The sequence below is a fragment of the Oreochromis niloticus genome, linkage group LG3 (genome assembly GCF_001858045.2).
Source record: "Oreochromis niloticus isolate F11D_XX linkage group LG3, O_niloticus_UMD_NMBU, whole genome shotgun sequence".
NCBI lineage: Eukaryota > Metazoa > Chordata > Actinopteri > Cichliformes > Cichlidae > Oreochromis > Oreochromis niloticus.
Window position 1 is genome coordinate 73512224 of NC_031967.2, and position 15756 is coordinate 73527979.

General features: G+C 42.4%; 1 protein-coding gene across 1 annotated transcript; it reads left to right on the top strand.

Moving 5' to 3' along the window:
* The first annotated feature begins 1230 nt into the window (after positions 1-1230).
* LOC106097406 (CD209 antigen-like protein E) lies at positions 1231-8980 on the top strand. The gene is made up of 6 exons (XM_019354363.2): positions 1231-1352; positions 1451-1552; positions 1856-2053; positions 4311-4453; positions 6844-6950; positions 8531-8980. Exons 1-6 carry the CDS (start codon positions 1280-1282, stop codon positions 8679-8681), a joined length of 774 nt encoding a protein of 257 aa, XP_019209908.1. The 5' UTR covers positions 1231-1279; the 3' UTR covers positions 8682-8980.
* Positions 8981-15756: the final 6776 nt, after the last annotated feature.

The following is a 15756-nucleotide window of genomic DNA, read 5'->3' on the forward strand; positions in this document are numbered from 1 at the left end:
CAGCTGGAGCAGCTTAATCTGCCATTATGTTTGTGCAAATTTAAATTGTAATTTTTTTCCCTGAAATTGTACAATGCCCCTTTTCAAAAACCTTATAATGAGGTAAACCAAATTAGAATGGAAAGATGGAATTTAAACCAATTAACTGATTTAATTGTTAGAAAGACAAAATACTAGAAGCCAAACCTGAGAACTGTCAGTATTTTTTAAAAGTCTCTTGTTGTTACTGTACTGCATTACCTTTCTTTCACATGATCTTCAAATTAGACTCAAAGTCATATTTATATTGTGCTGGAGGCTTTTAGATGATCCATCCACTTCCGCTTATCCTTTTTCAGGGTTGCAGGGGGGCTGGAGCCTATCCCAGCTGTCTTAGGGCGAGAGGTACACCCTGGACAGGTCATCAGTCTGTCGCAGGGCTAACACATAGACAAAGACAACCATTCGTGCTCACTTTCACTCCCGCATTTACACCTATGGGCAATTTAGAGTTTCCAGTTAACCTATCCCCACTAACTGCATGTCTTTGGACTGTGGGAGGAAGCCGCAGTTCCCGGAGAGAACCCACGCAAACACGGGGAGAACATGCAAACTCCACACAGAAAGACCTCGGCCTAATTGTGGAATTGAACTCTGGGCCTTCTTGCTGTGAGGCAACAGTGCTAACCACCCTGCCCAACCCTAAAAAATAAAATACAATATATGTTGCCCCCAAAAGTTGATTCTATTCATCTGGACGTTTTCAGTGGGAGAAATGTTTCGTCACTCATCCAAGTGACTTCCTCAGTCTCAGCTTTCTCCAATCTTATAAACACTACATTTCAGTAATGACTGAAACTAGCACCACCAAAAATATATGTTGCCATTTTAAATTAAATATTTTGTTTAAATTATTAGTTAATCATTGATGTTTTTTATTAGATCCAGGTCACAAAACAGCAACACTTCAGTATTTTGAAGCCCAAACAATGGATTTTGGACTTGTTGGTACATTTTTGTCACATATCCAACAAATGTTCCCCAGTATTCCAAATAATTCTAGTTTTAGCATACCTTATAGATGGGATTGATAAAAGGTCACTTAGTCAGTGAGATTCTTTTTTTCTTTTAGTAGAGAGCTTTAGACGCATGACCTTTTTTGTTTCATCTCCCATATCTATTATTGTGCAAAGGAAGAAAGTGACTTCCTCTTTAGTTTTAAAGAACAGCTTTGAAACAGTGACACTCTGACACTTCACAGGTCCTGTGCTGCAGAGCTGACTGTCACTGAAAACAAGCAATGGAGGAAATTTATGTCAATGGGGAATTTTCCAAATCTTACAACCCAGTAGCTTCAACTAATAATTACATCGGTGAGAATTAAGTGACAAAAAAGTGACCAGATATATTTGTAACATCTGTCAGGACTGTTGTATGCACTGTTATTTTCACTGTTTGTTTTTCATTTCAGGTCCAAGGAGCTCTAAGAGGAGTTTCTCTTCAGCCGTTATTCTCTCTCTGGGCCTTCTGAGCATTTTCCTGCTGGTTGGACTCATCACCCTCAGTGTCTACTGTGAGTCTGGTTCTCATAAATATATCTAACATTCTTCATCCCACATATGAACAGACTGAAAATTCTTCCACTGTAGATTTTGGTTATGATCTGCCCATGTCAAATTGAATAAAACTAAGCAACATTTAAATGTACAAAGACCAACAAATGAAAAAATGTAAAATCCATACAAAGCTGATAAGAATTCAGCAAAAATAGCTCCATCTTTCATTACCTATGTTACAAATGGGCAAAGTGTTAAAATGGATTTTATAAATGCATAAAGTTTAATGTTTCCGACGAATGGATCTTAATGTATTTCAGTGCACGGTGCAGCTACAAGTGTCTCTGCTACTAGCAGCAACATTTCCTCCATGACTGAAGACGAAAACCATCTGAAGGCAAATCTTTCCACTGTCATAAACAAACTTTCCTCCATGACTGAGGAGAGAGACCTTCTGCATACCCGTCTCACTGAAAAGACCAGAGAGCTGGAAAGACTTCAGAGTTTGTCCAAACAGAGTGAGTCCTTGTATTTCCTGTTGAGATTGATTTGTTTTGTCTTTGTAAATGGTTTTAGTCTGAAATGCAGTTATTCAGCTTTCCAACATCCAACAAGATCTTTGACTCCTTATACCGCAGTGATAAATCAATTAAAGATAAAAATATCTGTTTATAATCAGGAACCCCAAAATGTGCATCTTTGCATATAACTACAGAGCTGCATTGCAGCAGTATCTTATGTTCTTCACAAATTCAGTTTGGCTCTGAATAACTCCTTATTATCTTTCTGCTTTTGGTTGCTCACAACAGCCAGCGGTGCTTACATTATATCTTTATTACTGTTTTTCAAATCTACAACAGCTAAGTGATTCACCCACTGTTCTAATATGATCACTTACTAAGTGAAAGAAACAAAATTTCATTCTACAAATGTTTGATAATGTCTGATACAAATATGCCAAAATGTATTACTTTATAGATATGTAAAACTTTATTAGGAGTTACTAAAATTCATAAATCCTCAGCATGTAGACCTAAATGTAAAATTTAACTTCAGAATTTTGATACATTCAGCTTTCTGTTTATAATACTGTCATCAGGGAAAGGGACAAGCTACACCCTGGGCATGTTCATATTTACATTTAAACTTTCACGCATGTCTTTGGACTGCACCTTTTTGCTGCGAGGCATCAGTGCTAATGCTGCACCACGTGGAACCTTTATGACTTGTTTTTGTTTGTTTGTTTTTTTAATACAATCTTATTGTTTAGTTAAAGGTCACAAAGGATTATTATGTGTAGATGTCTTGTAGGGGGGGGTAGAGAGAGAAAAGACACCCTGTGAAAGAGAGCCAGAGATTATTAATAAATATTGAGTAAACGCATAGTGGTGTATAAGACCGAAAAAAGAAGCTGACTGAAGGAGCAATAGTCCCACGCTGCATCACAGGAAACCCTGAACAGCCTGGGCCTGTTGCAGCACAACTGAGGGAAGATTCAGGGTCACCTAAAATGAAACTTTGAAGCCTAATCTTGAAAGTATAGAGGCTGTTTATCTCCTGAATCCAGAAGCTGGTTCCACAAAATAAGGCCTAAAGAGCTGAAGGCTCTTGGAATGACAAGTAAGCTTGCAGTCCGAGAGTAAAATGCTCTAATGGTGTGACATAGTATAAGGCTTTTAAGATAAGATGGGGTCTGATTATTCAAGGCCTTGTATGTGAGGAACAGGGAGCCAATGAATAGAAGTTTCTATAAGATGAATCTGCTCTCTTTCTAGTCCCTGTCAGTACTCTTGCTGCAGCATTTTGGAACAACTGAAGGCTTTATTGGGAGTTTTTAGGACATCATGATAATAACAAATGATTATGTAATTATTGCAGAGTAGGCCAGCCTAAAAGTAATAAATGCATCAAGTATTTTTTCAATGTTACTCGAATACAAGATGTTGCTGTTTTTAGAGATACTGTGAAAATAAAACAAAATAGTCGTACATATTTCTCATTACACAGACTGAAGGACATACTGTGGTCAAAATGGCATCTAGAGTAAATATCTGGTTAGACACGATGTTTAGAAGATTGTTGTGTTCTTTTCTGAATGGGTATAAAAATTAAAACCCTTTCTGATCTGCAAAGTTATATTTATGCATTCATGAAGAGTACAGGTAGTTCTGGTACTGTCTGCAATATTACTGCAATGCATGCATTGCAGCAACAGAGTTTTTAAATTAGAAAATGAATCACAAGCCGTATTTAGGAAGCAGATAAAAAGTGTGGTTTCTTGAGTGATAGATAAAAAGGGCATGCATCACTTTAGTCTTTGCTCAGTGTAGCATTACTTCAGTCGTTTTACGTCACTGGTGTCTGTCAATAGGGCAACAGTATCAAAACACAAACACTGTTAGACTCTAAGGGAGACATTACGTGTTGACATAGTTGTGAGCAGCAGATGCTTTCTTTTACCCAAAATCTCCATAACTTATATTAGTTTGCTTATTTAATATGATCATTAACAAAAACAAAGAAACAGAAAGAAAATGTCTGATTATTTACCTCCTGAACCCTTCTGTAATGTTAGCACTGTTTCCTCTCAGTTCCTACTCACTGAAATAACTGGAAATCCTAAACAATTTCAACATTAGACTGTTACTAGAGCACAATACAAAACGTCTTTACTTTTGTGACAAAAATCATCTTTACATTGCAAATCAAGTTAACAAAAATGGTTCCACACCCAGGAGTAAAGGATTAATATTTCTTGTCTGATGTTTCTACCAGAGAAAACTTGTGCTTCAGGATGGAGAATGTTCAGCTGTAGTTGTTATCTCCTGTCTGAGAAGACTGGTTCCTGGGATGAAGGCAGAAGTGACTGCAGAGACAGAGGAGCTGATCTGGTGGTCATAGACAGCTCTGAAGAACAGGTACAGTTCATTTGTATGGGTTTTATTGTGTTTATAAATGAATATTTCATATCTCTCATTTCATTTTGGACATTTTACAGAAAAATACAGATGGTGTAGCATACATTAGGTTCCTCTATTATTACAACTTGAGAAAGAGAATTAGGTATGAAGTTGATGAGAGTCTGCAGACAAGAATCCGGAAGTGATAGAAACCCTGCACAGTTCTATTACTTACTAGTTCTATTACTTTACTATACTATTGCATGTGGTAATCCGATGTTTTGTTTTCTCTGTGGACTTATCCTTAGAAAAAGGTCAAGTTATTTACTATTCTCTATCTGCGTACCTAAAAATATATAGACATAGTACATTGTTACACGTTTGTAAACAGTCCCACACAACTTTTGCTAGTGCACTGCATTACAGTGAGTGGCCTGTTTACTCCCACTAGAGCTGCTCATTTTGGGAGATACTCCCTCTTGTGGTGTAATGGAGGAATAACTACTCTTCCAGTACAATGCCTCATTGGAGACTGAAGCACACATTATTTTAAAAACTAAAACTAACAAACTAACAAAAATAACATATTTGAAACACCAGAACATTTTAAAAAAAATACAATATTGTAAATGAAGATTATGGGGGGTGTCTTGTTTGGCAATAATGCATTTCTTCTCCTTGCACTTTCTTCACATTCAAAATCTCTGATGTCCACCAGCAACTTAACTCTGCAGGAGCTGTGGTCTTTGAAGCTGATTCCCTGCCACCCTTTCTGTTTACCATCCAGTCATTTTCAAGTTTCACTCTCCCCTCACTATGTTATATATCAGTAATAATTCAAAAGTCTAAATCATTCACCTGTGAGCTCAACCTTCTTCCATCCATCCATCCATTCGCTTCCGCTTATCCCAGCTGTCATAGGGTGAGAGGCGGGGTACACCCTGGACAGGTCGCCAGTCTGTCGCAGGGCCAACACACAGGGACAGACAACCATTCACACTCACTCGCACATTCACACCTAGTGACAATTTCGATTATCCAATTAACCTATCCCCACAAGCTGCATGTCTTTGGACGGTGGGAGGAAGCCAGAGTACCCGGAGGAAACCCACGCAAACACGGGGAGAACATGCAAACTCCACACAGAAAGACCCCGGCCTGATGGTGGAATTGAACTCAGGACCTTCTTGCTGTGCGGCAACAGTGCTAACCACCGTGCCACCATGCATGCTTCTTCCCATTGCCCTATTTAAAGCCTGTCTTACCTCATTGGCCCTCCTTATCACCACCATTGTTCACTCTTCCCGCAGTATTGGAACTGTTCCTTCTTATTCTGGGTGTCATCATCGAAAGTACTTTGTCATTTCCATCATAGGAGTCATATTAATCACGTCACCTGGTCCCCTTACTTCCACCTACGCAATATCAATGGTTGAGCTTGTTCTTGTGCTTCAACAGCTGCCCATAGATTGTAGATTCATTTTCAAAATATTGCTTCTCACTTTCAAATGTATCCATCACCTGGCCCCTCCCTACTTCTGTGATTTATTCCACATTGCTAGTCATTCCTGCTCCCTTAGGTCTTTGTTCACCACTCACCTTATTGTTCCCTCTTCTTGTCTCACCACTGTGGGGATCAGAGCTTTCAGCCACTCTGGAATTCACTTATTTTTGAATCAGGAATACTGGCACTCTTCTCTTATTCAAGTCAAAACTCAAAATGCATCTTTTCTATCTGGCTTACTCTCTTTAAAAAAATTTATTATATTTATTTTTTTTATTGTCATTATTATTATTGTTTTTTTATGGCAATTACTTATTAAGTGTTGAATATAATTAATTACAAATTAATTAAATGTTTTGTGACAGTCACAAGTATGAGCTTTTTTGGGAAATACATCTTCAGAGCTGAAAACTGGAGCACTGAGTCAAAGTGAGAGAGAAATCGCAAAACGTAATTTTACAGTGAAGTAAACAAACTTTCCATAAAGACTTTCATGTGCCAGCATTTATTGAAAAAGCATTTGGATAATGCTTCAAAATACCTGCCCTTTCCAAGAGAACATAGTTAAAAGACTTTGATAAAATATGTCAATTAAGGTAAAGTCCAACAGCGTTACACTGTATGAACATAGAGGAGCATCCACAAATAAACAATTTACAATAACAGCAGCCTACATGTGGAAGGACCAAGACGACTAAGAAATATATTTAAAAAAAAATCAAAAACAGGAGTCACTTCAAGCAAAATGTTACAATTATGTTGTTACTTTTTCTTACGTAGTAAGTTAAGTTTTCTGGGATTTTTATGTTAAAAAAAAAACATGCATGTGTTAAAAAAAACACATGCATGTACCATACTGTCATGTAAAAACTAAAATGCAGTGTTTTTTTTTCCTGTTGAGCAGGACTTCCTTGTTAGCTTCACCCAGAAACAAACTTGGATTGGTTTAAATGACAAAGAAGAAGAAGGAAGATGGAAATGGGTAGATGGAACTCCTCTGACTTCTTTGACGTAAGCATTATTAATTATATTTATAATAGATGTTGTTTTTCCAGACAGTGAATGGAAGTCTTTGAGAATGTTTTTTATTTTTATTTTTATGGCAGCTCTCTTGTTTCCCAAGTGGTTACCACAGCAGGTGGCAACGGCAAACATTCTCTTAAGGGGAAAAAAAAAGTAACTATTCTCTCTACCTCAACGAACTGGGGGTGGGGGGAGGAAGGCAGGTACTAATGATTTAATTAAATGGTTGCGTATATGGTTGCGTATAAATGCCACTATTTGCGTCATAGGAAGTCAGGCAGGTTAGTTCAATTGCAGCTTAACTAAAAGAATGTTCAGGGTCACCTGATTCATCTCTAACTATAAGCTTGATCACAAAGGAAATTTTTAAGTTTAGTCTTTAAAATAGAGAGGGTGCTTATGTCCTGAATCCAGACTGGGAGCTGGTTCCACAGGAGGAGGCCTGAAAGCTGAAGGCTCTGCCTGTCATTCTACTTTGAGAAACACACCGAAGATTAAAACACACCAGTAGTTTGAAGCGTATCGATCCGTACAGACTCTAAATTGTTGACTTAAATGGGAATCGAAACAACATGATGCCCTGAGCATTACTCACTTTTTACTTTTCACCCCTCACATGTTTATATCCCACTCTAGCATATCATTACATTTGTGCTGTCTCTACCTCGGTCTGTGTTTTGTCCTTTCTCCCTGTGCTCTCTTTGTCTTTTCTTTCTTCTCTACCTCTGATCTTCATTGGTCAACCTCTCACTGAACATCTTCTGCTGGAGGTTTCTTCTCGTCAAAAGAAGAAAAATTTCTCCAGAACACAGTAGTCTTTAAATGACAGTACAAAGCACTCTGAGATAACTATTGTTGTGATTTGTAGCTATTTAAATAAATGGAAAAATGGTAAATGGCCTGTATTTGTATAGCGCTTTTCCGTCCCTGAGGACCCCAAAGCGCTTTACACAACCAGTCATCCACCCATTCACACACACATTCACACACTGGTGATGGGAAGCTACATTGTAGCCACAGCCACCCTGGGGCGCACTGACAGAGGCGAGGCTGCCGGACACTGGCGCCACCGGGTCCTCTGACCACCATCAGTAGGCAACGGGTGAAGTGTCTTGCCCAAGGACACAATAGTAAACCAGAATAATTTAACCTCCTAGGACCTGGCGTCCACATATGTGGACATCACATTTTGGGTTATTTAGACCAAAATACTCAATTTTGCTCTACATGGGCCTGATATCCACCTATGAGGACATTATACTGCTACTGTTCTATCAAAATTTTAAACGAATATCATCATATATGGCTCTTATTTTTCTTAAAAACAAAAATAAGGTAAAAAAAAAAAATCTGGTAATTCTTTGTTTTTACATTCATCGGGCCCCAATCAGCCCAAATATCAAAGAGAAATTAAAAATGCATGCCGTGGAAGAGTTCGGGTCTTAGGAGGTTAAATGTAACTAATATTAGACCCGACCCCCCCCCCCCCCCCCCCCCCCCCCCCCCCCACTGTGTTTCAAATGTAATTCCTTTGTCAATGATTATAATTTTATTCACTGATCTTTCAGGTTCTGGTCACCTCGCCAACCTGATAATGGTGGTGAAGACCCACAGTGGGGTGAGGAGGACTGTGTTCATATCAGGACAGATGGAAATACTTTGTGGAATGATCGTTCATGTAGAAATTCTTTTCCGTGGGTCTGTGAAAAAATACCATAACACCTCTTCTTGGCTTTTTGGAAGATTAGATATGTGCACATATCGCTTAACTTTAGCTATCATTAATATTTTATCCAGGTTTTCTGATGTATTCCTTTCTGAGTAGATAATAAGGTTTAGTTAAAAGGATGCAATCCTAAAATGTACTTATAGCCATGTACTGTTCTATATACTACGTGCTCTTTTTATAGATAGACAGACCTTCTGGTAGGAAAAAAATGTAACCTGAGGTACCACTGCTTACTGCCTTTTCTGATTTATCTAATGATTATTCACTATTAAAGAATCAGTGGGGAAAAAAGGACTACAGGAGACTCTGTGGATCACCACATTACTCATGTGTTTGTTGATAACAGGAAATTGTCAAAATACTGATATCAGGAAAAACTGCTGTGTGTGATATTGTTATCATATGTATTGCATAAAGAAATACTGAAAAAAACTTGCACAGTGGGTAAATTCATGTGTTTATAGGTGTTAGATTTATTTATATTTTGTTATAAAAATTTTACATTTTCATTAGAATTTAATCACCAGGCACTGCTTACCTTTTCTTTATTGAAAGAATTTAGAAAAAGTTTTCTTAATTAAAACAGGAAGGAAGTTTGATTTGTGTTTCTTTTTCATCATCATCATCATCATCATCATTACTCAGCTTAAGAACAAAATGTACAGATTCAGTGATAGATTATTGCCGCATAACCAACATAACATGTAAGAATATGTGAAATGTATGGCTTCCACTGAAGCCACACATTTCACATGAAAAAAATCGTGAAAAAACAAAAATGCGACACCAATTTAAATTCAGACAGGAAGGATAAGGAGCCAAGGTCTGTGGCCAACACCTCGTTTTAATGTTTGTGTTGATGTCAGCTCTTCAGTGGACTTATTGTCAGTTTTTGTTGTCAGGTGAAATAGATTTACAGTGACTCAACGAACTGACATCCCTGAAGTTTAACTAATTGCTCCACCACTGGAGCACAAGGACTGGTCAAATCACCTGATGATTGCCCCCATGTAGTAATAAATGGACAGTGACAGGCCTCTGCAAGTTTTCTTTGCAGGATTTGTTCAGTTAATTGGTAAATGTCTGTGAAGGTTCTCAGTCATCCAGGTCATCGTAGTCTAAGGAGCTAGGAAAGAAAAGTGTCTGGACTTCTTTAAGTTGCTTGAAGACGTTTCACCTCTCATCCGAGAAGCTTCTTCAGTTCTAAGGTCAAATGGTGGAGAGTCCCAGATTTAAACCCTGTGGGAGTATCCCCCCAAGAGGGACAAAGAACCCCCTGATGATCACATGAGCCAAGGTCTGAAAACGGGTGTAGGTCACAATCAGCCAAGGTTTTGGGTGAGCTCACTGTGAAACCTAGCCCCACCCTATCATGTGATTTCCTGAGGTCAGATGGCCCAGGATGTGAGTGGGCGTGCAATAGTGCTTCTAGAAGGTTTACAGACATTTATGCTAGGTAAGTAAATGCCCTTTGCCTGCAAAAACTAACTTACAAAGAATAATTTAAAGGAAGTGAGTCAAAATATAATGTAGTAGAAAAATGGGGGGAAGGTTACAGCAAACATACATGTGCAAACATACAGTATGTGGAAATACAGTATATAAGGTAAAATAAATTGTACAATTCTTCAAAAACAGTATTTAGTGTCCACACCTTTGTTCAACACTGCCTGAATGCTTAGGCAAGCTTACTTGTAATTTCTTGAAAAGCATTACAACGCTCCAAAATAAACCAGAGCTATCAACATAACTGCTACGACAATATGCAGTTCAGGCCCGTACTTTTGTGTAATACCAATTAGTGTAGTCAGTCAATGCTTTAATGTAAAAACAAAATGAAAAAGAGATTTGAAATGAGAGATAATCTAGTGAACCTGACTATTAACAGCACAAATTGCTGGAGAATAACAACAGAAGGTTGCCGGAAAATTACCTTTATTACCACTCGCAAAAACTCTGATAGAAGCAAATAGCAAGTAAGAGTAACTTCAGCATAGCATTCACTGCTGGACACAAACTTTAAATCCTTGTTACTTAGGTTCAGCAGCGGTCAGCTTACAATAAAAACTAAATTCCAATAGGTGATTAGCACTTTATCGCTATCTAACAAATTGTTACCTGGTGGATCACAGAACTATCTATAAATCATCTTTGCTCTGGGCTGGAAAACAGAAATAACTTCTTTCTCAACAGAAAGGCTCCATCCAACCAGGAAGTTTGAACCTGGAATCTTTCTGCAGTAAGGCAACAGTGCTAACAAAGTATTACACATTCTTGTTTCTTACTACAGGGAAAGCAACACTAGCACAATGTCATAAAACTTTAACGCCTAGTGTAAATTTGTTTTGCAACCAGAAATAGATATCTTGCATCATGGCTGCATTATATGTGACAGATATTTAAAACTTCAGTCAGTCATTCATCTTCTTTTATGACAAGTCTGTTTCCTAATATGCAAAGCAAATTTTCTCTTTTAAGTAACAGTCTTCTATAAGAGTTGACATTATAACATCAGTGAAGCAAAGAAATGAAAATCATTGAATACAACATTTTCTCTTTAGCTGCGCTGATGCTGCTGTTGATTTTTGTATCCTGTGAGCCTCACAAAGGAAAAGATCCTCAAAGTAAGATCGTATTTTTTTCCACACGTGTAAATGTGAGGGGCTGAAACAGTTTCTATGGATACACAGCAAGGTCACTTGTCAGGTTTCTTATTCTATACAAACCAACAAACCAACAAACAAACAAAAAACCCATCGGCCCATAAAAACGAAAAATCACCATCGCGATGGTCGTGCCATCAGTTAACCCTTCGCGTGCCAGCTGTGGCACGCGTGCCCAGGGTTGCCGACCCCTGACTTAGAACATATATTAGAAGGAACAGAATTTATTCCATTTGACAGACTAGTTACACAATATGGGATCAACAAGAAAAGATTTTTACAATATCAACAAATTAAATCCATAATACAAAAGAAATTTAAACCCGGTCAAGTTGAACTACAAGCACCATCAAGTGTGGTACAATTTCTTACTCTTAAAACCCCCAAATTACTTTCCAAAATATACAGAATGCTTTCTAAAACAGATGAATCAATATCACTCCCTATTGCAAAATGGGAAGCGGATTTATCAGTTAACTTAGACCAAAACTTCTGGTCTCAGATATGCATAAAAACCTTTCATTTAATTAGAAATCCCAGTCTTCAATTAATTCAATACAAAATACTACATTGAGTACACTATACAGGTCATCGGATGTTCAAGATTGGCTGTATGTCTACCAACAACTGCTCACACTGTCAAACCAATTCACCAGACAATTATATCCACACTCTTTGGTTCTGTCCACCAGTTCAGAAGTTTTGGCGTGAGATATGTGAAGACTTATCAAAGTGTCTGAAATGTAACATTCCAACTTCCCCTTTAGTGTGTTTGTTGGGCAGCTTAGATAATGTCACTCCGGAAAAGAATATAGCCCATATGGTTTTCACTGCCCTATGCATTGCCAAGAAAACAGTCCTCATGAACTGGAAAAATAAAAATAAGCTTAATTCTAACCAATATAGAAATTATCTAATAGATTACATTCCCTCTCCATGAATCGCTACCTTATCGTGGTGGAGGGGTTTGTGTGTCCCAGGGATCCCAGGGGCTATGTTGTCTGGGGGCTTTTGCCCCCTGGTAGGGTCTCCCATGGCAAATTGGTCTTGGGTGAGGGACCAGACAAAGAGCGATTCAGAAGACCCTTATGAAGAGAATATCGAGGGAACAGTTTACCCTGCCCGGGATAGGGTTACCGGGGCCCCGCCCTGGAGCCAGGCCCGGGGAGGGTGCCCGAGGGCGAGCGTCTGGTGGCCGGGCCTTAGTCCATGGGGCCCGGCCGGGCACAGCCCGAAGAGGAGACATAGGCCCATCCTCCCGCAGGCCCACCACCCGCAGGAGGCGCCATAGGGGTCGGGTGCATTGTGTGCTAGGCGGCGGCCAGGAGCGGAGGCCCTGGCGGACTGATCCCCGGCTGCCAAGACTGGCAATAGGGACATGGAATGTCACCTCTCTGGTGGGGAAGGAGCCTGAGTTAGTGCGTGAGGTTGAGAGGTACCGGCTAGATATAGTCGGGCTCACCTCTACGCATGGCTTCGGCTCTGGAACCAGTCTCCTGGAGAGGGGCTGGACTCTGTCTCAGTCTGGAGTTGCCCCTGGTGAGAGGCGGCGGGCTGGGGTGGGTATTCTAATATCCCCTCGGCTTGCTGCCGGTACGTTGGGGTTTTTCCCGGTGGATGAGAGGGTTTGTTCCCTGCGCCTTAGGGTCGGGGAACGGGTCCTGACTGTCATCTGCGCTTATGCGCCGAGTGGCAGTTCAGAGTACCCAGCCTGCTTAGAGTCCCTGGGGGGGGTGCTGGAAGGTGCCCCATCTGGAGACTCTGTTGTCCTGCTGGGAGACTTCAATGCTCATGTGGGTAACAACAGCGAGACCTGGAGGGGCGTGATTGGGAGGAACGGCCTCCCTGATCTGAATCCGAGCGGTGTTTTGTTATTGGACTTCTGTGCAAATCACAGTTTGGCCATAACGAACACCTTGTTCGAACATAAGAGTGTCCATAAGTGCACGTGGCACCAGGACGCTCTAGGCCGCAGGTCGATGATCGATTTTGTAATCGTATCACCAGACCTGCGACCATATGTTCTGGACACTCGGGTAAAGAGAGGGGCTGAGCTGTCAACTGATCACCACCTGGTGGTGAGTTGGATCAGGTGGCGGGGGAGGACGCTGGACAGACCCGGTGCACCTAAACGCGTAGTGAGGGTGTGCTGGGAACGTCTAGCAGAGGCCCCAGTCCGCGAGATCTTCAACGCACACCTCCGGCAGAGCTTCAACAGCATTCCGAGGGAGACTGGGGACATTGAGTCCGAATGGACCATGTTCAGCGTCTCTATCGCCAAAGCTGCTGCATTGAGCTGCGGCCGCAAGGTGGGTGGTGCCTGCCGTGGTGGTAATCCCCGAACCAAATGGTGGACACCAGAGGTGAAGGGAGCCACCAGGCTGAAGAAGGAGTCCTATCGGGCTTGGTTAGCCTGTGGGACTACGGAGGCAGCCGACAGGTATCGACAGGCCAAGCGGAATGCGGCTCGGGCAGTGGCTGAAGCAAAAACTCGGGTGTGGGAGGAGTTCGGAGAGGCCATGGAAAAAGACTTTCGGACTGCCTCGAGGAGATTCTGGCAAACCGTCAGGCGTCTCAGGAGGGGAAAGCGGTGCTCTACCTGCACTGTGTATAGTGCTGGCGGAGCGCTACTGACGTCGACTGAGAAAATTGTCAGGCGGTGGAAGGAATACTTCGAGGACCTCCTTAATCCCACTGACACGTCTTCCGAGGAGGAAGCAGAGTCTGGGGATGAGGGGAATGACCCGCCAATTTCCGGGGGCGAGGTCACTGAGGCAGTTAAACAACTCCTTGGTGGCAGAGCCCCTGGTGTTGATGAGGTCCGCCCCGAGTTCCTGAAGGCTCTGGACGTTGTAGGGCTGTCCTGGTTGACACGCCTCTACAATGTTGCGTGGAGATCAGGGGCAGTACCCCTGGATTGGCAGACCGGGGTGGTGGTCCCCATCTTTAAGAAGGGAGACCGGAGGGTGTGTTCCAACTACAGGGGGATCACACTCCTCAGCCTCCCTGGGAAAGTCTATGCCAGGGTGCTGGAAAGGAGAGTTCGTCCGCTAGTCAAACCTCGGATACAGGAGGAACAATGCGGTTTTCGTCCTGGTCGCGGAACACTGGACCAGCTCTTTATCCTCTCAAGGATACTTGAGGGTGCATGGGAGTTTGCCCAACCAGTCTACATGTGTTTTGTGGACTTGGAGAAGGCATTCGACCGTGTCCCTCGGGGTGTCCTGTGGGGGGTGTTGCGGGAGTATGGGGTGTCTGGCCCATTGCTACGGGCCATTCGATCCCTATACAACCGTTGTAAGAGTTTGGTTCGCATTGCCGGCAATAAGTCGGACTCGTTCCCGGTGGGTGATGGGCTCCGCCAGGGCTGCCCTTTGTCACCGGTTCTGTTCATAATTTTTATGGACAGGATTTCTAGGCGCAGCCAAGTGGCGGAGGGCTTTCGCTTCGGTGGCCTCAGAATCTCATCTCTGCTTTTTGCGGATGATGTGGTTCTGTTGGCTTCATCAGGTGAAGGCCTTCAGCTCGCACTGGAACAGTTCGCAGCCGAGTGTGAAGCAGCGGGAATGAGGATCAGCACCTCCAAATCTGAGGCCATGGTTCTCAGCCGGAAAAGGGTGGAGTGCCCACTCCGGGTCGGGGATGAGTTCCTGCCCCAAGTGGAGGAGTTCAAGTATCTCGGGGTCTTGTTCGCGAGTGATGGGAGAAGGGAGCCGGAGATCGACAGACGGATTGGTGCTGCGGCTGCAGTGATGCGGACGCTGCACCGGTCCGTCGTGGTGAAGAGGGAGCTGAGTGTAAAAGTGAAGCTCTCAATTTACCGGTCGATCTACGTCCCTACCCTCACCTATGGCCACGAGCTGTGGGTAGTGACCGAAAGAACGAGATCGCGGATACAAGCGGCAGAAATGAGCTTCCTCCGAAGGGTGGCTGGCCTCTCCCTTAGAGATAGGGTGAGAAGTTCGGCCATCCGGGAGGGGCTCAGAGTAGAGCCGCTGCTCCTCCACATCGAAAGGAGCCAGTTGAGGTGGTTCGGGCATCTGACAAGGATGCCTCCTGGGCGCCTCCTGGGTGAGGTGTTCCGGGCATGTCCCACCGGGAGGAGGCCCGGGGCAGACCCAGGACACGCTGGAGAGATTATATCTCTCGGCTGGCCTGGGAACGCCTTGGTGTTCCCCCGGATAAGCTGGAGGAGGTGGCTGGGGAGAGGGAGGTCTGGGCTTCTCTGCTTAGGCTGCTGCCCCCGCGACCCGGCCTCGGATAAAGCGGATGAAGATGGATGGATGGATGGATTACATTAGTCTTGATACAGCCTCTGCCACCACATCAGATCGATTGCTCTGGGCTCCTTTGATCAGCTCCATCACCTAGTGGGGGTGGAGGGTCATAGTTTGGTCCCACC

Bases quoted from the DNA above. Each gene is read 5' to 3' on its own strand.
- LOC106097406 (XM_019354363.2), top strand. From the start codon at position 1,280: ATGGAGGAAATTTATGTCAATGGGGAATTTTCCAAATCTTACAACCCA. The intron at 1,353-1,450 runs GTGAGAATTAAG...TTTTCATTTCAG, and splicing joins TTCAACTAATAATTACATCG to GTCCAAGGAGCTCTAAGAGG. The intron at 2,054-4,310 runs GTGAGTCCTTGT...TGTTTCTACCAG, and splicing joins TCAGAGTTTGTCCAAACAGA to AGAAAACTTGTGCTTCAGGA.